At 42.3% G+C, this 22507-nt stretch overlaps 1 protein-coding gene across 1 annotated transcript in view; it reads right to left on the reverse strand.

The window, feature by feature from the left end:
• Positions 1-22507, reverse strand: part of EVA1A (eva-1 homolog A, regulator of programmed cell death) — a 201476-nt gene that overhangs the window by 95019 nt on the left and 83950 nt on the right. Inside the window, exons 4-5 of the mRNA XM_059468826.1 lie at positions 22342-22494; positions 8020-8163 (exon numbers count right to left, since the gene is read on the reverse strand). Coding sequence (XP_059324809.1) covers positions 8020-8163; positions 22342-22494 — 297 coding nt within the window. The remainder of the gene's footprint in view (positions 1-8019; positions 8164-22341; positions 22495-22507) is intronic.

Consider the following 22507-nt stretch of genomic DNA (forward strand, 5'->3'; position numbering starts at 1 on the left):
TAGATGGCAGATTGCTGTTCAGCCTCAAGGATTTGGGCATATTTATGCCAGAGGAAATCATTCCATGAGAAAATCTATTTAGTAACCTCAAAGTTGTGTCAGCCACCATAAAACCTTGGTTACATTACAGTTTAAGATTACAGTTATTACAGCGCAAACTACAGGTCCATTATAAAACATTTCTTAAATTTCTAAATTTATAAAATATATGAATAATACCAGAATGAAAAACTAAAGTCCCACCCGCCTCCTTCTTATCACCACTTCACTACAACAGACTGACCATTCTTCCCTGCTGTCTTCCCCTGTGACTTTTAGGCCACATGCCTTACCAAATGAAACAAAACAAATTAAAACATATGAAGCACAGAGATAAAAGGATTAAAGGTCTCAGGTACACACACTTCATGAACAATGGAGCTCAGGGGTTGCAGAGTGATTTAGCTAACTCTTTATGGGACTCTTTCCATAGCAGAAGCTCTCCCAGAGTTGAAGGACCACAGCAGGCTTGAAAACCTTCCCTAATTGTAAGGTAGCACTTGTCTTACAGCTCATTCTGCTTAAGATCATCATAAAAAGTGTCCTTTGAACACCCTCTCTGCTTCTTCCAGACCCATCTTCTTTCCTCCCCATCCCCAAGGCAATGATCTTTATCTCCAAGCCTCCATTTCTTCTCTGCAGGAATCAAAGGGGTTTCCAGCCTATCCCTTGAGATGACAGCATTACCTGTTCCTCCTCCACGTGAGATGCAGAGCTCTGCTTCCTCAGAATATTCATTTACCCTAATCTGCATCAGACACAGGCTCATTCTGCCCTGGTAATGAAGAGCTGCTGTGTCTGGGCCAGCCAGGCCAGGCGTGTTCGGACTCTCCTGGGTCGATTCATATCAAGCTACAGTGAGCTGTGCAATAAGAAAAGACAAACAGGAGCAGCACAATGACAGTTTTCAATTACCTGATTTACCAACCTTCATCTTAAAACTAATGAGGCTGTTTGTGTCAAGTTTCACATCCCAGTTCAATCACTACTGTTAAACATAAACAGCTCTTTGTCCCTGTAGTGGCCTGTTATGAGCAGGTACCTCCAAGCTCTTTAGTAAAACATGTGCCCCACTCACTTCAGCACTGGCAAGCAAAAGAGATGACATCTTGCCTTTACCCTCAGGTAATCCATGAACTCCAACAGATCCATGCCATGAATCCAAATTACGAGTCTTGCTGACTGAGGGGTTTCCTCTTTGCTTTTCGCTGAGATGCAGGAAACTGCATCTACAAAAACTGTTAAGTCATCACCAAAAATGATAAAATCACAGCCTCAGAAGTCAAAAAACATCAGCCTTGAGCTATCTGGTCACCTATCATAGTGCAGTTTTTAGTTACACTGCCACAGCTTTTTTAACAGGGTCTGTTGAAGTATGAGTAATTATGAACATGAGGTCTTAGTTTCTGAAAGGAAAACAAGTGCTTTGCTTTTTCTTCACCTAGATGGAAACATGCAGAAGGAGGAGGGTCAACAAATCCATTTGTTTGCAGAACCTAGTAACAAATGTTACATCACCAGGGAACATCTACTCTGCCCCTTTTCCATACCACCAGATGCACTCCTTGACAGTTTAGAACAAGTCTGACCTCAAGAACAAAAGTCCAAAAGAACAATCAGCCAGTCAAAGAAGTCAGCAAATATATTGATCCCATCCTAACTCCTGGAAACATTTAGGGAATTAATAAAGATAAAACACAGAAAATTGACCTCAGTCCCATTCAAAACCAGTTAATAGGAAAACCCTTCTCCAAACCCATGTGTAGAGATTGATATAACCATGAGCTGAGGTGCCAGAGACCAAGCTGCTGTTTGAGAACTTTTTCAGCATTAACACTCATGGCTAGAGGTAATTTCTCAAGAACTTAAATAAACATCATGTTCCTCTCTTACTTGGATGAATCTTTAAGAGCTGGAGATCTGTCAAAGAGTGGGAGTGGAAACCAATAAATAAGGATAAAACACTGGTATTATCATTATGTAGAAATTATAATTTTGACCAAAAAAACATTTGTGTAAGAACAGGGTGGCTGAAAGCATCTAACCAGGTCATGAATCCATGGAATCACTGAATAGTTTGTGTAAGAATGGATCTCAAAGTTCATCTAGCTCCAACTCACCCCCGCCATGGATAGGGACATCTTCTACCAGAGCAGGTTGCTCAAAGCCCCATCCAACTTGGCTTTGAACACTTCCAGGGCTGAGTGGATGTAGATAGATGTAGATATCTGCATTGTAGAGGTTCTACACGTAGATAACAATATGCCAGCTAAGCACCAGGAGCCCCATTTACAGTCAGTACAGGAGAACTGTCACTTTAAATATGCAGTTCATCTCTTTCAGGCACTTACTTTAGGACGAGATGATTTGTGCCTCAAAAGCAGCTGCTTCTCCACATTATCTGTAAAAGGAGTTTTTCCTCAGAAGGGGATGTACACACTATAAATCTCTATGGCTTATATGTCGACACTTGGTCAAATGAATCCCACTTCATGAATATTTCAATATTTGTAGTCATTACATGAAGGTTGGATAGCTTTTTTAAAAATACTATATAGCTTGAAGAGAAGCATAGGCTTGATACAAAAATTGCTTGACAAACCTCCATCAACTTAGGAAAATATGACAAAGGATTTGAATAGATGTCCTGAACTATGTCTGAACTCAATGTCTTGACAATGAAAGTAGCCACATGGAATTATATCAGATCATTATTTTGTTCTTTATTTATTTGGTAGGTCAAACCTATGTGGCCATGCATTTCAAATCTACATGTTTGTGAGTTCTGTTTCACAGCATTATACAAGAAACCCAGTTAAACAAACATTATCAGACATTATACATTCAGTGGAACATCCCTAGAGGTAGATTGCCTAAAATGTTTATTTGTTTGTAAACAGAAATTTTATTTCAACTTTTGAAGAAAGAAAGTCTGCATTATACATTCTGTGTGTCTTTTCCTAGCAAGACCCTGCCTGCATTGCCCTGTTTCAAAGGGGTGTAAAAGGCTTTTGTTTTTTCTTGGAAATCTGGAATTGCTCTTTTTCTATTTTATGTAGGTCTTAGAATTGAGTTTTATAGCAACAGAAAGCACTTTTTGCAGTGATAAAATACATTTTCTACATTCATGAATTCATAAATTTTAAGAGGAAAAGGAACCATTACATTCATCCAGCCTGAGGCATTGATAGATTTACTGCACAGGAGCTAATGGACCAGAGCACAGCCCCTTTGAGATGACAGGAGAGAATTTGTGCAGCTTTTTTCCTTTCCTCCTCATCATCATCATGAGGACAACCACTTCAGAGCTGCCTTGTTCAACAAAGACCCTGCCTCTAGTCCAGCTTGAAAGAACATTTCTCTAAACATATTTTAGAGAAAGCCAGGCTGCTTTCCCAAGCACTCAGAGAAAGCAAAGGTCAGCACAGCCCCATTGCCCCAGAGCACCTCAGGCACCTCTCCTTGACCCCATCTGGTCCTCCAGCAGCACCAGACACCCCAAAGCAACAGTAGCTGCTGCCCCTGTGCCCAGGCTTTGTTCTTTACCTGCACAATTCTCTTGTTGGGATGTGAAGCACTTCAACCCTGGGACTCAGCTTATTGCCTCATAAAGCAGGATGGCAGGATTATTAATGTGGCAGAACTACAGGGTTTTCCAAGCAATTTATGAGTTACCATGGCAGTTCATTAGCTCTCAGCCCAATGACCCCTTCCTGGCAAGCATGAATCAAGCAGGAGGCACGCACACATCTAAATGTACGACAGATATTCACATCAAAAACACATCCAAGGCCATATTTCCTCCATTTTGTTCAGCACATGTCCAACTACAGCACTAAAAAGTCACCAGTTATCAGGACTGATAACAAACCCACTGAAGCACATCTAGACATAAAGAAATTCACAATCCCCCTTCTTTAATTTTCTTTTATTCTCATCAAACCGTTTCTGATGGATGCCTGCATTTAAAGAACAGCATGTCCTTAGCAGAGGGTTTGTATTTGCAGCCTGCATGGAATGCACAGGTCTGGCAGTGGGGACAGTGGGCTCTCTGAATGGTTCCCTTGACTTTCAGTGCTCAGAATAAGGTTTCACTTTAAACACAGACAGGCCCCTCATCCCCACTCAAGGAAGAATTTGAGAAAATATTTAACTTTCATGGTAATTATCCGTAGGTCCTAAAATAAAGCACACACTTCAACGCTTCCTTGAGTCCAAGTGGCACTGTGTGTGAAAAAATTCCACAGGTTTTAATGCAGTGCTCAGTTAGGACTTCAGCACAGGCAAAAAAAGAGATATAGAGAATTAAAGAGTGACTTTGAAGTTAATAACTGGACAATTAAGAAAATGAAAAGATTGTGAGCACAGTAAGTTTCATCAATAAGTACAAAACCACTACCAAGCTACTCACAGATATTACAAAAAATTACAATGTTTTATACAAAAGAAAGACAGAGACAAAGGAAGGTGTTTGGGGGAAGAGGAAACAAGGAGAGAAATACTTCTAGTAAGTCTTTATTGTATTATTTTTCTCAGTTGCATTAATGATTTTTAATTTTCTTTTCCACTCTAAGGGTATTTTAAAGAAAAGGTAGAACTAAAACTTTTACATTTACCTCTGTTACAGCTGCCACACTCAGAGCTCAACCTCACCAGGCCTTATGTGCTTCCCAGAATGAACTTGCCTTTTTCTTTTGAAAAATTAATTAATGTATTTATTAGTGCAGTAATGGGACCCACATACTGGAAAATCCCACCTTCCATACCATTTTATTAGTTAAATGTGGCTTTGGGCCAAATTTTTGTATTTCAGCTCCTGCCAAGGTTCAGGTTTGGAATGTTTTTATGTTGGAGGTTTTTTCATCTGTTTCCTTGGCTGTGCTAATGGGACCCTAATGCACATGAGAGATCTCTATCACACCATGCTGCTGGGTGTTTGTTTGCTTCAATCACCTCAAACATACACACAAACTGGTGGCATTTCCCTCTCAGCTAGGTGATGCCAATAGACCTTGAGCCCACAGTGCAAAGGGGTATAATTTGATATGGAGAACTGCTGACTTGAGCCATTCCCACTGGCTGTAGTAATTACAACCAATATTTTTAAAATATACAGCTGGGCAAGAAGTTAGATGACACTGTTATTTAAGAACAGATTCATCTGGCAAAATTGTCTGTGTCTGGCAGGTGTTTTCATGTCCAATAAAACATGGAAGCTAGAGGAATGAACCTGTAAGAAATATGGATATGGCTTAAAGAAAGAAAAGTTCTTGCCTCATCCATTTACCTCTTGGAGATCTGGAATAGGGCCCAGGTCCTTCTGTCAGGCTAGAGAAGAACAGTGGACACGATAACCTGAGAGACCCTGCAGATGTTCTCCTGCCAGGACTGGGAGATAAGACACCTCACCAGCTCTTCCCTAGGCCTTGGTCTACATAAACACTACCAATGTCTCACAGGGTCCATCTCAGCCGTGATTTCTGCTAACAGCTCATGGGCTTTTCATTAATATTATCTTTTGTCACCTCATAAATTACTTACTCAGCAGACGTTTTTTCATTAGTTGCTATCAGAAGAAGAAATATTGGTCTCCTTCCAGTCCTTCCCATGTTTTAACACCAGAAGCTGAGGTCAGCTGCTCTGTCCCTGCAGTTACTGAAGTTCCTCACAAAGGAAATGTCTGCATGAAGACTTTCCCACCTACAGCCACCTCCATCACAGTTCTTGCTCTCACCAACTCTTCTGAAGCAGGTCAGCAGCACTGGCCAAGGATACATGGCAGTTTTTCTCACAGGTAAGACCAGTGACACATGGCAGGACATCTCTGCCACAGTTGGGCAGGCAGGGAGTGACAGAGAGGAGCAGAGTGACTGCACTGCCTGACCTCAGAGAGTGATGGGGTCACTTACTTGAAGCAGCAGCAAAAAGGGTTGAAGTGATGCTCAGAGAAACCCATTTATACACCCATCATATTTCCCAAGTATGCCAGGGTCACTGCATCTTTCATGGATCTCCAGACAACAACAGCAAGAGACAATGTTTCCAAGTGCAAGAGGTGGGAAACAAGGATATGTATTGAGATACAGGCAACAGGGAAGTGCAGCCATGCCCATTTATCCCAGCCTGTTCCCTTTCACTCCCAAGGTTTTGATGAAAGTAGCACTATGCCAGGAGCCAGAATGTGTACAGCTTTAAGGAAAACTGAAACAAAGAGACAGCCAGCAGGAGGTTTTCTACACTGATATCATTCTCTAGGTCATGAGAATATCAAAATGTTTGGTTTTATCATTTCTTCTAAAAGAATTCCAGGACTTAGCTCTGTCTGGCACAAGCACATGGAACTGGAATTTGATTTCTTGTTTATTTCATTTTCACATGTTGAAGGACTTTGCTATTTGAGGCGAGAAATATGTGTCTGTTGATCACAAAATCCAGTTCAGAGACATGTCTGAGATCATGGTTTTGAAAAGGAGCCATGGCCACCTTCAAAGGATGAGGCAGATTTTACCCACAGAAAAGCAAAACATGCCATTTTGTGCTCTCAAGTGTGACTCATTTCCTGATACAGTTAGGCTTGGACTAGAGAGTTAAGGTCAGATTAAGAGATCATTAGTGCTTTTTATAGTGGACTTTGAGACCTGGACCACAATTCTAGAATTAGGCCCTGGAGGCCTTTGAAGGAGAAATCCTCTTGGAAATACATCATGGGGCTCTGTTTGTTTTCCCTGGATTTTTGAGGGATGGAGCTCCTGTTTTGCCTTCTACATTGCCTTTGTTTCTGTCAAATCCCCATGAGGATAAGCTTCTCCCCAGCCTTTTTATGAGAAAAGTGATATTAAAACATCACCTTCCTGACTAGAAATCTCACAGGGCTTTGCAAGGATAGCTTTGTTACTTCTTGCTTCATCACTTCAAGCAAAACCCAACCTTCCCACCACTCCAGCCAAATGAAACAACAGCCAGACGAGCTGAGAGCCTGATGCTCCTGCATCAATGTCCCTGCTCCTCAGGGTGCTGCACAGCCACCATGCTGTAGCCACTACACAAAATGTTACAGTGACTGCATCTCAAATGCTTTCTGTCACACTCAGCATGCTGCAGTTACACACAGACTGACCCACAGACCCATTGCTGTTTGAGGGCACAGACAGCTTCTCCTTCACTACGTGAGCCACTGTCTGCTCAGCACATTCAGTACAGCACCAAAATTTGCACTTACAGATGGATGCAAAAAGGAATACTGAGAGACTGAGCTGATCCTAGTGACAGCTATGTAAACAAAACCCTGAAGGAAATATTTTAAGATATGTCAGCTACAAATGACCAAAATGTCATCACAGTAAGAAGACAGATGTTTTTTGTACTACAGAGCTCAGACAGGAACAATTTTTCCTCTGTTGCAAAATAAGATGACTAGTCAGGTAACAGCAGAGTGTCTGCTCATGCTATGACTTAAGCTCCCAACTGAGAGCAAACTGTTTATTTTTTGTTTAATAATAGTACTTTGTTAAAAAAAATGTTGCAATGTTTACCTGAAGATTTTGGGAGTGATTTTCTACTAACGCAGTGAAGGGGTATGATTTGGTAATCACCTGATTCTATGGTACAAAATGAAATAAATACAGAATAAAGTTATAAGGATCCTACTGATAACCACAGCTTTGCTGCAGGATACCAACATTCAGTGTGTAAACATCCACTGAGCAGACTGACTTCACTGCCAGATATTCCTGCCTTGAAGAAGCAGATGAATGAGTTAATAAATATAATTTCCACATTTTTTGCTTTTTCTATAGAGCCAATGAGTACAAAAAGTGACAGAATTAAACCACTCTGGTGACCCAAAGCTTTTCCTTGTCAACCAAATAAGAATCACCACGAGTCAACTGGAACTTCAACAACTTTTTGCATCTTATTCTCCACACACAACTGCTCAACAAACATAGAGCCCAGTGAGAGTCAGAGAATTTTGTAACTTACCACAGGTGTAGATGACATTAAGATGCTTTTGGATGCCTGGGTAACAAGGATCTCCAAATTCATAGGTGCTGGCATATATGCTGCAGCTTCTTTTCCCGTGACAGCGCTTGATCATGAGCTGCAGAGCAGTAGCTGACTGACACTCTAAAAGGGAAAAACAATACCTATCTGTGAGTATTTGTCCATTCACAACAGAAATTGCCTAAAATTAATTTACCAGTTGCAGACTGGGAGAGTACATACAAGATTTCCATGTTTAAAAGTCTTTATGTTTACATGAGAAAGTGTATCTGACTCTAACACACCTCTAATAAATTGAAAGAACATTGAAGAATCACACACCCATACAAAGAAGGCTGAGAATAAAAGATGTTTATCTTTGTAATAACCACAAGAGGCGTCTCAAATCCCCCTCTCTGACCCCTGTTGAAGACAAAGGTGATCAGTGTCTCTTCCTGCTCTTTGATGTTACATTTCTAAATCTAATGAAAATTAGTATGAGGTGTAATAATTATAACATTATCATCTACCATGTAAGCAGAAATATTGTTTTAATTACATTCATTCCATGCAAGTAGAAATATTTTTCATATTAGAAATTTAGAATATGGGAAGTTCCAAAATTGTTTTCCCATATATTTTTCTCTACCAGGTGGTTTTGCCTGTTTTCTTACCTAGGGTGAGAACAATTTGCATAGATAAAGTCCTGAGCTTTTAGGTGCAAGACTGACAGTTTGCTTTCACTGTCCAGCCAGGACCAAGCTGAGGGGGAAACTTGCAAGGAGACATTTTTAAACTTCAAATCATTGCTAAAAGGAGCAGGACAGCTACAGAGAATGGAATACAAACTCCTTTTGGTCACTAATTCGGAGGAAGGGAAATGAAAAATGGACCTCAAAAGGTATTGAATGCTAGAACCAGCATAACAATAAAAGCCATGAGAGACACAGGAAAGCCACAGAAAACCAAGCCTACAGGGTAACATGCCCTTTTTCTCAAATCAAAGGCAGCATTTTATTTCACATGCTGCAAATGACAAAAGAAGAAAGCTCCATGTGAACAGTTTCATACTGAATGACCCAAACTTCCTTAGGGGATTTCTGATCCAATGAGTGTCAGAGATTTCAGTGGAAACATCTGGCATGAAGCAATCCTGATTCATTGTCTCTTTGCAAATGTCCAGCTAGAGAAACTCAGCAAATCTAAATGCTGCAGAGGATTTCTCGGAGGGTACCTATTCTTTTTATTTGTTATTGTTCTCACACATAACAGAGAACATCCCACAGCTGTCTGCTTAGGGGTCTTGCCCTCTGGCACAGGAGCATACTGTATCCATGGGGAATTATACATTGCTGGTCCTGTGAGAGGCACAACAAGGCTTTTGCATCCAGCATCCCCAGAGATGGGCAGCCTTTGGGACCTTCCTCATTTAGGAATATGTGTGCAGTAAACTACAGACTCTGCTCTCCACCTTAACAGATCAAACTGATTCTTCAGGTGCCAAAACTGTAGATTCATCAGACTGAAAATGCTTCTAGGAGTTTTATTTGTCATACACTCTCACACTAACATTGACAGCTTTTTTAGCCTTCACTAGTCATGTCCTGGTATGGATGGCCTCCTTCCTCCCAAGCAGTTCTGAACAGGCCATGATCTCCACCCAAACTGACATTACCAGCAGCATCTGTATCAAGAAACCAAAGAGGGCTAATTTATGGACACCTTTACCCCCTTTGTTTAAGTGATACCCTACACCTTAGAATTATTTTGCCAGTTAGCATTACTCCAAACAGGTAATACAGCCTGAGATATAACAGGGTTAGTCCTAATAGCCAACTTGCAGAAGGCCCCCACTGTATTTTTGGGGCTTTGAGCAACCTGGTCTAGTGGCAGGTGCTCCTGCCCATGGTAGGGGGACTGGAACAAGATGATCTTTAAGAACCCTTCCAACTCAAACCATTCCAGAATTCTATGAGCTTCTGGACTGCCTGGGAGAGTTATCTCAGCCAAGACAACAAGTCAAGGACCACGCTGCAGTTTCACAGTACAGCTCTATTTCCAGTACCTGTGCCACTGATACTACTCAATTACCTGTACACATGTAACCCCAGACACCCAAGTTCTTTGGGCACAGACCAGGCCACCATACTCACAAACACCCTTAGTGAAGTCCTCAACTCTCCAATGGCCAGGCTGCTCCAGCTCAACCTGCACCAGCCACAATGAGCAGAAGAGTAGAAGGAGCTCTCTATGCTTCAATTACAGCTGAAGAGGAAAGCCCCTCACATAGAAAATAGGGCATCAAGATTGTAAAAGCCTCTTTTACATGGACTTTTTGCAAACCTTAGCATGAAAAAATATATTTGGGGAAAACGTCACCTGCTGGGACTGCAGCACATAAACCATCCCATAATTTAGCTGAAAGCAATATCTGGATCCTATCCACTCCAACCTCCTGCCCAAAGAACAGCCAGCTTTGATGTTACATCAGGTTGCTCAGGAATTCACCCAGGCAAGTTTTGAAAATCTCCACAGAGAAATATTTCCCAAACTCCTTGGACACTCGATCCAGGGCTAAGCCCCTCTCCAGGTGAAGAATTTTTTCATTGTGCATAATCAGGTTTCTATTGGTGCAACTCATGTTCATTGCTTTTGGTGTTCATCTGCTGTTTCCTTCTGTGTGTTCCCAAAAAGAACCTTTGTAGAACCATCTATTCCTTAGTAAAAACCAGAAATAATATCCCACCCAGAGCTTTCTCATCTGAAAACTGAACAACCCTGTATCCCTCAGTATTCCCCCATATGCTGTATGCTCCAAGCCCCGACCAGCTTGGTGGAGTTCCACTGGACTTGCTCCTGTTTTCCAACATCTCTCCTTACCTGGAGAACCCCAAACCAGACACTTCAGTGTTCTAGTTAAGCTGTAACAAGTCGTCCCCAATTTGGTACCACCTACAAACCATGTCCCAGGTCATTACTGAAGATTTCCAGCAATCTCTGACTGCTTTTTTAAGTAGCTGCCAGTGTGACTTCAATATAGCACAGTGGAAGTTTCTTGTAGTGCTCCATTTCCTTGGCTCTTGCTGCAAACAGACACAATTTAGGAAACTCTTACTGTTTTCCCTCACCTCCAGACCCAATGAACACCAGAATCTGGTGAATGCAGAAGTGGCAGAAAGTCATCTGAGGTATCCATGTTACAAGATCCAGCTAAACTCTACTGGAGCAACAGTCTCCCACATGGGAAATCCAAATACTTTTCCCATTTTCCCCATGGAAAGACCTGAGCCATTCTCATGGAAACAGTCATATTTTTCTAGCCCTGAAAAAACAGAAATGTGGTCTAGGCACAAATTCTGACCAAGTGTTCACTTCAAAGACTTCCTTTTGCTCACAACAGGGAATTTTCCCTGGTTTTGCCTCCACACAATTTCTAAGCAAAAGTGCCTGGTACATTCCCGTAAGGGCCAGGGCAAGCAGCTTGCAGTGTTTTGAGGGAGGACTACACCAACACTGAAATTAGCTTTGTCTCCCATCTTGAATTTCTTGGTCTGTCAGCATGTTCATCCTCCACATAACACATTGAACTGGAAAATGTAAGAGCAGCAATCACAACCTCCAAATGGGACCATTTTCCATACACACTTCAAAGGGTTTCTGACAAGGAGTTCATTTAGCTGCTTGCCAAAATGCCGTATTCAAGCATCTTTATTCCCTTACTAATGGGCACTGAAGATGTCAATAGTACATCTGAGAGGCAGCTGAATGATAGATGAGACTACAGCACCTTCATAAATCACAGTCACCACCATGGCATTTGGAGCTCTAGAAGGGACAACATGGTATTTTCTTTTAGCCCTGTGTCTTGGGCTTATAAAAACAGTGAATTCACTCCTGTTGGATGTTATGAAGTGCACATAGGTAATTTAACTTCCAAATGTAGATAAATCCTTGGGGAGATCATTGAAGCGAAAGCTCCAATTATATTAGTACCTCTTCAGAAGGTGATTCCAGGTCAGAAATCTTCACCTCCAGGTGCCCATCCTCAGAGCTCAGACAGGCAAGAAAACAGAGGGGTTTTATCCATAAATCATGCATTTATCCTGCCAAAAAGATGCAGGGAAGCCAAGCCCAGCAATGCGGTGCAGCAGAGTTGGGCTGTGGTCCCCTTCAGCTGGCCAAATTCATTTTTTCCAGGTCTTCAGAAGTGGGAGACTAGACATGGCACTTATTGTACCAGATGTCATGCTCATTCAGGGCAGCATTACAGTTGGATTAGACGATCTTAAGGTCTTTTCCAACCTTAATGATTTTATATTCCACAATCTCCTTTCTTCTGCTGCTTGTTTGCTTGCTAAATGCAAATTCCAAATGTTTTATGAGATACCACCCTGGCACCAGTAACAAACAAGTTACTCCATGTGTCAGAGAATAGGAAGGACACTCAAACGCCAACACTGTATCACTAAGTCTGAGGTAAGCACTGCTTAGCAGAGCCAGGCCCCTGCCGAGAACCTCTTAAAGCCAACAAAGCTCAAATCCCATGACACAGCAATAAAAACTGCTTTAAGACCTCATAGATGATAGAGAGCCCTCTAGGAGAGGTTGGGCCAGAGTTACCCTTGGCTTTCATTAGTCTTGGATTGCTTGAGTACACTGCCAGAGAGCACATATGAATCCTGGCTATGGTGAAACTTTCACATGTGAAAGCGTTTAAAAGTATCATCTGTGCTTTTCAAATATGGCATTTTCAGCTAAAACTGGGGCAGTGGGGGAGTGGGATCAGCTCACTTTATTCTCTTTACCTCTGGCCCCAATTTCTAGAAGTTGCACATCCCTCCAGCCTTGCTCCTGGTGCAAAGTGAATTCCCTTTCCCAGGATCACTTCACAAATGCAGACCACTGGCCAGTTGGATTTCACAACCATCAGTCTAAGTCCTCAGTGGGTAATTCACCTCACCAGTAATTCACCTTACTTACTCCATCAACCCAGCCTCTGTCAGGGTAAAAACCTAAACCAGAGCAACAGAGATGATGGAGGATTTTACCAGCTGCAGCTTGCAGACCATGTTGGCTTTAAAACTGGAATTAGTCTCAGTGATGTAATGTCCATATCATCAAGCTCACCACAATGAATGGATTTTAGTCAGTCTAAGGCTGCTTCCCAGCATGAATACTTCTTTATTACCTCTTCCTAGTAAAAAAATAAAATAAAGTAAACTGGAGCCAATGCCTATTAATCATATCCTTAATTTTGGTTACTCAGTGTTACTTGTTTTTCTCCAGTAAGGGTGATACATCCAAATCTGAAATCTGAGCCATGCTTTGCTGCTTTTGATTGCAAAACCTATCTGGGTTTGAAAGAATGTTTCCAAACTCTTTAATTTTTGCATTTTGGTAACTCTTAAATGCTCTATTGGAGATTGGAGCCTCTTCCAAGGCAGCAACAGATGGATTCACAAACAGATTTAAACCCTGAGTTTTGAGAAGGGTGACTAATCCCACAGTGAAGTTGGGCATATTGCAGATGTTCAAGAACATCTGTTTATCTGTTCATGATCAGACTCACCTGGCACAGCCCTGCTGAACCTGCAAAGGTGGGTTCCCGCACAAATGAGACAGGCTGTCCAGAGCAAGCAGGACCACACACAGCTGGTCAGGTGAATCTGTTAGCATGCTGTGAAGTTACCAGGCAGGAGTTTTCCACAGGCTGTCCATGGATCTGGAGAGGCAGCAGGACATGGAGCTAAACCCAATATTAACATGCACACACTTTAAAAAGAAAGAAAACTGGAGCCTGAGAAAAAACTCCACCCATTCATAAGTGGATGAGTCAGACTCTTGAGTCTGTGTACTTTCAAGAAAAATGGGGCACTCGTATTACTTTTTTCAGCCAAGAAAATGTAAGACCTTGAGGTGTCAAAAGGACCAAATGGTTGGCCACAATTAAAGACTTCAGAAAGGGGATCACTGCCTTAAAATACTGTTTCCAGCAGTACACATGAAGTAAATGTTTAGGAACTGGAACAGGACTGGTCATAGCTGATCAAGAGACAAATTCTGTGGGATGCTTTGGCTCAGTGTAAAGGCATCAGGAGCAGACGCAAATCTTGAAATTAAATAATCAGCAGAACCTTAGCTTTCCTTGCTGTCTTTTGAGAAGCAGGTGAAAGGATCAACTTAAGATAAATTTTCCCGTAAGGGATGTAATTTACAAACAACTGACATCTTGAGGAGGACACTCCTCCCAAGCAGAGGACAGGATTTTTCCCCAAAACAGCCAGCCTGATTTCCTGCTTGAGAACAAAAGAGGAAAGGTTACTTGCTGGGAGCTATGAATGCGAGAGGACAGAATGAAAGATGGAAGGAGTCAGTTAACGAAGAGGAGAGAAATTTCGTTCCTACAAAGAAAGCTGACAGATGTCTGAATCACTGCTCTGGTTATCCACTTGTCTGCCAAAAGAGAAAGCAAATTTCCATGGAATGGCAGGAAGGACACAAGCAGGAAGTAACTCCAATCTTTAAGGTGAGGCAACTGTTTAAAATCCTTCATGTTTTCCCTAGGAGTGACTGCTTCAATCTGAAAAAGAACCTCCTTCATAAGCAGGAGGGAAGGAAGCTCTCCTGGTTTTGGGCACTTTCTCATCCATTTTAAAGATGTTCCATTAGCTCTGGTTGATAAAAACATCAGCTCCTTCACACAGGGGCAGCTGATAGAGGTGCCTAAGCCTCAGCTTCAGCCAAAATTAGCCATCCAGCAGCCTGTGAAGGATGTCTTCACGGAATACCAATGAGTCAGTCTGCACTCTGTGCAGTACATCAAACCCCAGGCATTCTCAACTAAGCCCATACCCATTAAGTTTTATGCTCTCTTTAAAAGCCAGTGCAGAAGACTGTTAATAAAGATGGATTTTGTCCACTTTCTCTCCCATTTAGCAGCCTGGGGAAATAATTTCTTTATCAGTGTAAAGTTGTCACACAGTTTCAGTTGGGAGCAACTGAAATACACCGGATTTCTCTTCCCTGCCATGGCACACAAGTCTTGATAGAGAACAAAAGAAGTGAGTTGGGTCTAGATCCACATGACAAGAGGGAGAAAACCAAACTACAAATATTTAAGTATCCTTAAGACCAACCAATGTGAAGTTCAGCCAATAGAAACCAAAAACTGCCCTTAAACAAAAAAGGTACAGAAGCAGAAGTATATTTACATACACAGAAGAAGTTCAGGAGCAGGAATCCAAAACAATTAAAAGGTGAAGTTCCCTGCTGGTATTTGTAGAATGATAAATGGTCATCATCATATTACAAATAGCAGCAGAGAATTTCACATTGATACAGTATATAGAACATATGTCTTGCACGATGTCACTGAACTGGCTACAAAGGAAATCTATATCCAAACATTAGAAGAATATGCAGAGAAGGCCAGCTTTACATTAAAAAAGCATGTTTCACACAAACAGAGAGAAAAATTTGCACTATACAGTTCATAAAACTTTGGAAACTTCTGCCTGCAGTAGGTCAGAAAAGAGAAAATTATCTCAAAAGAAACCAATCACATTTAGAGACTGCAGCTGAAGGATTGAGTACAGATTTAATTACAGATCCTATAGTTACATTTAGAAACACTTGGTTTATTAATTTGAACTTAAATCATCTTATCACCCGTGGATCTGGAACCAGAATTCACATAAAATATACGAGCCTCCAGTTTTGCAGGGACTGATTCAGTTTGAAAAGTTGATCAAATTAATAACATTTCTTGGTTTTGGGAGCTGAAGTGAGAATCCAAGGACAGTTTCAAACATGGCTCCAAGAAGTCTTAGAGAACAAAAAAGATTTGCTGTGGCAAATCAGTTAAACAGTTAAATATTATCATTTAATTTGCAGCAGAGTGGATCATGGGCTGTAAGACATTCAAGAAAAGAAGCAAAGAAGGTAACAGCTTCAGCATCGCTCAGAAGATACCAGAATAAAGGGATAGTGTTTTCAATGTATCTACTCTCTGTGAAGTCCTTGAGTTCATTTCTCCTTCCTATTCATTACAACCCAAAAAAAGTCTTTTACTGAACATGGGGATATTGAACAAGTGCCTAGACCTAGTCTGAAGCAAGGTCTGAACTTCACAAGCTGCAGGACTGGCCCATTTTCTGAAGAGATTACCCAGCTGACACAGCCTGCAAGTCACTTCTTGCCCTTGGTCCCTAAAATAAAGCATGGCATGCCTGCAAACTCCCAGGTTTCACATTACCTTTGTTTCTCAGGCTCTCACTGTGGCAATTTTGCAATATTCTTGAGTGACATCTGAATTAGTTTAAGAGGAACTTTATCAGTTTTGAACAAGTTACACTGGTTTTCATTCAAAGCAATTCCATGGAAACCAACTGAGATGTTACACATTTAAATCTCTTGAACTTTGCCCTCTTATTGTTAGGATTGTATTTTGGGGCTGCTTTTAACTAATAGTTGGGCAATAAGCTACTTTTATGATATCAGCCACTAAAGAAGTTGATATTACTGATACAAATACTTAACTTCTTCAAATACCATCACAGAGCCTGCTAGTGCTATTTAAATTACTAGTTTCACAATTTTTAATTACAAACACTCTATGGGATCATACTGCACTGTAAACAGCATTTCAAAACCAACTTGAACCTTGGTTTAGAGAAAGATCTTGTCCAGACTCACATTTGAATGTACTTTTTAATTATTTTTTTTAAATAACTATTGTGTGGATATAAAAACAATTTCATATAAATCATTTTTATGGCTCTATGGAATCCAACAATAGTTGGAGTCTTCTAGAAACAGCTCTAAAATGATTTTAATTACCTCCTGCTGTTTTGAAACAAAAAGTGAAACACATAAAGTATCTAAAATTGAAGAACAACCTTCTGAAAGCAGGCTTTGTCCCACTTTAACTCAGCATTCTAAATGGGAACTGCATTTCAATTTAAATTTAACAAGGTATGATATGTGAATTAAACAGCAACTGATATTTATTTAGCCTTCAGATTTGGATACTTATGGGTTTTATTACATACAAACAGATTGGCCTCTAAAAACATGTTCTTAATCATGAGCTATACACATAATAAAGTAGTTTCTGCCCTGAATGTAAATGAAGCATACACAGAGTCACACCTACAGCAGGGGTGCTTTGGGAGCCTGGTGTGTTCTGTAGAGAGGAATGGCAGGGTCTGAGCCCCCCAGCTGCTGCTCATCCCACTGACCCAGCACTGCAGCTGCTTTAAAGGCCAGACAGGGAAAACAGGATGAAGCATGAGAGTCTTTCAGCCACTTGGATCTGCTGAAGGTCAGCTGTGCTACATGGCATTGTCTGGCCAGCACAGATTTCTGTGGATATCCCATCCCTTCATGCAGTCCCAGCCATCCTCTGCTTCCCCCAGCAGTGCCAGAAGTTACTACTCCTCATTGTCCAGCTCAACACTTTTATTTTTAAGCATTTGACTTAAGACTAAGATTAGAGCACAGCCACAACCTTGTCCTGATGGAAACAGGATGGAAAATGGTCATAGATGGTAAAGCAGAAGAGAGCCAGAAATGCACAGCTGGAGGGACAGCAGTCTCTTAAAGCCAGCTCTTCTGCTGGCAGGAACATGTACCCTGGAATAGAATGGATTTTTTACTGCATGTAATTCATATTCATTCACATGCTAGATCTGGTCACAGATAAACAAACTAGAAGGGTCCATTATTTATATGATGTAATAAATATTTATATGAGGACTCTGCTTCAAGTCTTATATACATCTCCATTAAGAGAGGGAAATCAAAACAAACTGGGTTGGATCACCTTCTGTCACTGCATTTGAATGAAAAATGCCAGGGAATGAGCACCTAAATCATGGGCTTATTTGCTGAACTCCTTCCTGTGCTCTTCCATTATCAGATCCCATGAGCCAGAGAGTGCCACTGACCATCTGAGCTTCCTCAGGGACTTGTAAACACATTCATTTTTCCCCTTTACAGGAGCACAGGAGACAACTTGTATGTTAAGTGACAAGGACATTTCAGTCTCAGCAGTCTCAGATTAATCCACACCCCAGGATTCAGAGCAAGGCTGAGGAGCCAGGGTTCCCACGATCTTGCTGCGACTCCAACACCAAGCCCAGATTCCTTCTACCCAGGATGAGCCCTTAAATTGCTTTGGCCTTTTTGTATAAATTTTATAAATTGCTTTGGGCTCTGTGTGATGGAGAAAGACAGGGTCCTTGAGAAGGATCCTGTGTCAGAAGTCAGCTGAACGTGTCCATCTCGCTCCCTGTGGTTCAGGGGGAGAGACACTGTAAAAATGAATAATGTGAATGAGCCAGGTGTCCTGAACATGAGCACAGATATTGCTGCACTAAGCAACAAAAAGGGTAATCATTTTACATCCAAGATCTTCCTCCTCAGCCTCCTAATTAGATCACTACCTTGCACTCAGACACATGTAGAAAAAGACCATTTTTTACATTACTTCTCTCAGAATAAACAAGCCACTTGGAGATGCAGGCAGAGGCAGCTGTAAACAGCAGGAAAAGGGGGCAAAGGGCTCACTTGGCTGAGGGATATTAATGGTTCATTGCTTGTAAATAGCCCTTTCCCCAGAGACCTCTCCATGCTCTGTGTGTGCTCACTGCACATGCTGGCAGCAAAGTGGAGGCTTTATTAAGAGAGTTACAAATAAGGTCAAATTCTTTTAAGAGCTTTTCAGAGTTCCCAAGGCATTCAAGGAGGGCTCCAGCTGTTTGCAGGGGTTTCCCATTACGGTCAGAGACACAAGTTTCAGCATGCTTCCAGTTAAAAGAGGATCCTGACAGATTTTCACTTTAACATGACAGCAATAGGATGGAGTTCTCCACCACAACTTTCTCTTCACAGATGCTAAGCACATTCACATGGACATTACACAAAGAGAAAGCATGTGTCTGGCATGGCATGGCATGTGAAGGGTGGCTTGGGGATCTTTCATCACCCAAAAAGCAGCACAGCAATAGCTGGGTTAAAATGACTGCAACACCAGGATAAGAGACCAGCTGAGCACTTAATGTAGAATCCAGGAAATTCAGGTAGTAGACTTTTTCTCCTCAACACTTCCACAGGAGTACAAGGTCTTGTTTTTCAAGGCAGAAGCAACACAAATTGAATTGGTTTACCTTACATATGCAATGCCCTATTAGGCCACCTCTCCTGACCATCTTAGACCTCAGTTCTTAAAAACCTTCACCTGTAGAAGCTGTATATTTCTAAATTCAATCCAAATGTGCATTTTGTCCAAAGAAAAAAAAATGGAACAAAATTTTCTGAACAGTTTTTCATTAGGAGAGGAAGAACAGATAATGTTCACTGCTTTTGGGGCAAGCATGACTTCTTCACTCATCAAGTAGCTCAGGCTGCATGGATAAAAATAAACACTGCAAACTTGTGCAGGTCCTACTTCCAGCAAAATGCCCTTTGCCAAGGCTGAAACTTGACAAAAATCATCTTACCAATGAAATTAAAAAAAAATAAATCTCCCAGGTACAGAACATAGCTGGGCCCTGCCTAACAGGAACTGGATGTTGCTGCAAAGTCTGATTCACACAGTCATGTTTGTAAGATCAGCTTGTTGGGAATGTCTGGGATCAAAGGCTGCCATGGAGCAGCCCTCCCCACACTGCAGGGCTGTGGAAACGTGCAGGCAAATGTTCTCCAGCTAGCAGAAACTTTGATTTATAAATTGTGATGTTTCCACCTGCTCCTGAAGGAACAGAGCTGCCTGCTGGGCTAGGCAGGCCCGTGAGAAGAGCAGTTCTGAAGCAGGCTGGGGGACCCTGAGTGGTGCTCCCACAATCACTCATGGCAGCTGGGAGCACAACCTGCTCCTGTCCCTGGAGACAGCAATGGGAGGTTTGCAGTGTGCCATGGGGAAGCACAGTCTGAATGTGCTTTTTGCTGATTTGAGTTGGAGGAGGATCCTACACCAGTTTCTCCTGTGGGGCCAAGAGAAGTGCAAACTACAGCCAGAGCTCACCTTCCCATTCCTGCCGCACTGGAGCTCTGCCCCACTGGGTCAGGTCACACAGGCAGACGAAGGGAAGGCTGTGATAATCAGAGGCTGCCTCATGCCAAGGAGATCCCTGAGCTGTAGCTGAGGAAACCTAAACAACCACTCCCAAACATGACTGGGATTTAAGGGCTGGAGCATGGTGAATTGTCAATGACCATCTGCTCACCCTCAACTTTCTTTTAGTTAAGCTCACTCTGCCCCCACAATTCACTCAGGATTTCATCATTCAAGGAAACATCAACAGCCATAGTCTGTCTTTCACCCCATGCACGCAGAGCCCAAATGGCAGGGAAGGCCCGGGGAAGTCACTGCTCCCCAGCCCTGCAGGGCATGCAGCCAGCAGACATTCCAGACACCCTTCCCACCCTCCCTTTGCTCTTATGGATTGGACATACCAACTCCCACAGCACCCCAGGAGCACCAGACTGACTTAAGATACTTGAGACCACAGCAATTCCAAACATGTGGATATTTGCTCCTGTCCAACAACTTTGTAATTTTTAGCATCTGTTCACAGCTTAAAACCTTGAACTGGTTTTTTAGTGTAAAGTTTCCTCAGCATTCCCACCCCTGACTTGGCATTACATGGCCTGCTCATGTAAGTAATTTCATTTGGGAGCTGACTCTTGAGGAAGGCCCTGCCTCATCCCAGCAGCAGACTGAGTGCTGCCCTCTAGGATCTGACTCCTCATTTCCTTGGGCAAACATCCCAATTTGTAGAGCTCACAAGGCCAGTTTGAAAACAGCAGGGCATACAGGTGCTGGAGATCCTATGGCACATGCAGCCCTGCTATCAGACCCCACTGCTTGTTCTCCCTGTTTGTGCCTGCTGTCCCATTTTCAGGTCCCACATACCCTGCTCTCAGCCAGTATCAGTTTCATGATTTTGCAGCTGGAAAAAGAAGAATAAAACTTTACTCTTTGTGGCTTCACATAGAATTTTGTTTCATGCTGACATTGAAGAGTGGATTCCTGTGCTGGTGCCCTGTCACTGGCAAGTGCTGTTCCTGCCCTCTCAGCAAGGACAACAGAGTGGGGTGCTCAGGTCTGCTCCAGAAACCCATCCTGTTTCACTGACTTGGCAAGTTCTCACCCAGCAGCCCAATCCCCACAGCACCCAGTGCTCAGACAGCCCATCCCAAACACACACCAAAAAGGCCCAGGCTAACCTGCCACACACATCTGTTTTAGCTTCTGGCAACTGGAGAACTACAGGAGCACATCTAGGAACACTGGTCACCTCAGGACACCCTGCACAACTCAGCTGTGCTACAAGTGCTCAGATTTGCACAGCCACACAAGCAAGACACTCACCACGCTGCACAAATAGCCTGACTGGTCTTATTCCACCTGTGGGTTTCTACTGACACCCATCATCTGAATATCATATTGCTCACTTGACATGCTTCCATTTGAATAGCATTTAACTCCTTAAGGGCACAGGATCAGCAGCTGTGAAGCCAAAGACCCTCAGATACAGCAGAACAGATCCCAGCACAGGCAATAGCAGAAGATCAAGGTTCCCTGTGCGGTCTCCTCTGCAGCCTTTCCCTCTCTGGAGGCAATTCCTTTGGGAAACCTGTTAATTCCTTCTCAGCTCTGCAGAGAAGAATTATGACAAATGCTGAGCACAGGATTTTGTACTGTGACTGTTGCTTTCTCTACCACAGCCTAAAATATTCAGTCATTTCACATCAGCTCAAGTTCCAGTGAACGTTTTTCAATTATTTATCTTTAACTCATGACTGTATGAGACTCTGATAGCCTGAGAGTAAAGAAGGTACTTGAAGGTACTGTAAGCCAACCATAACATGATGAGACTTTACAATTTGCTTTTTTAATTTAATTTAAACTTCAGTAAAAGTTTAAATGCAATGTCAAGGCTTCAGTGGCTGCAGATGGTACATGACATCCCCAGATAATATGTCCCTCCAAATTACAGGCAGAGGCTCAGTGGATGAACCACCACGAAGACAGAAAATTGATAAGAAATTCAAGCACCTTCAATCATACAATCAGATGAATCTGTGAAAAGCCTGTGGCCTGGCTGTGGAACTCAGCTAGGACAAATAGCTGCACCTCAGTTTGGTGCTCATGATGAAGCTCACTGCTGGTTGACAAGGTACCACACATCAGGAGCATCACCCTGCCAAGTTGCCTCTCCCTTTTCTGACCAGGGTCTGTGCCAGCTCTGCTGTGATGACAGTAAATGAAATCACCCTGCCCACATCAGTGTGTCATCAAGCCATTCCCCTGCTTACCAATCATGGGCATTCCTAGGTTTTGGTATGGGCACTCCAGGCTGCCTCCTTGTGTCCTCCCAAAGATAGCAGAGTAAATGGCTATCACCATGCTCTTCTTACAGCTCAGCCTCAGCTTGTCATCTTCACAGGCTACTTTACTCTTGTATTCATCTGGAAGCAAACA

Source organism: Ammospiza nelsoni, chromosome 3 (genome assembly GCF_027579445.1).
Source record: "Ammospiza nelsoni isolate bAmmNel1 chromosome 3, bAmmNel1.pri, whole genome shotgun sequence".
NCBI classification, from domain to species: Eukaryota; Metazoa; Chordata; class Aves; order Passeriformes; family Passerellidae; genus Ammospiza; species Ammospiza nelsoni.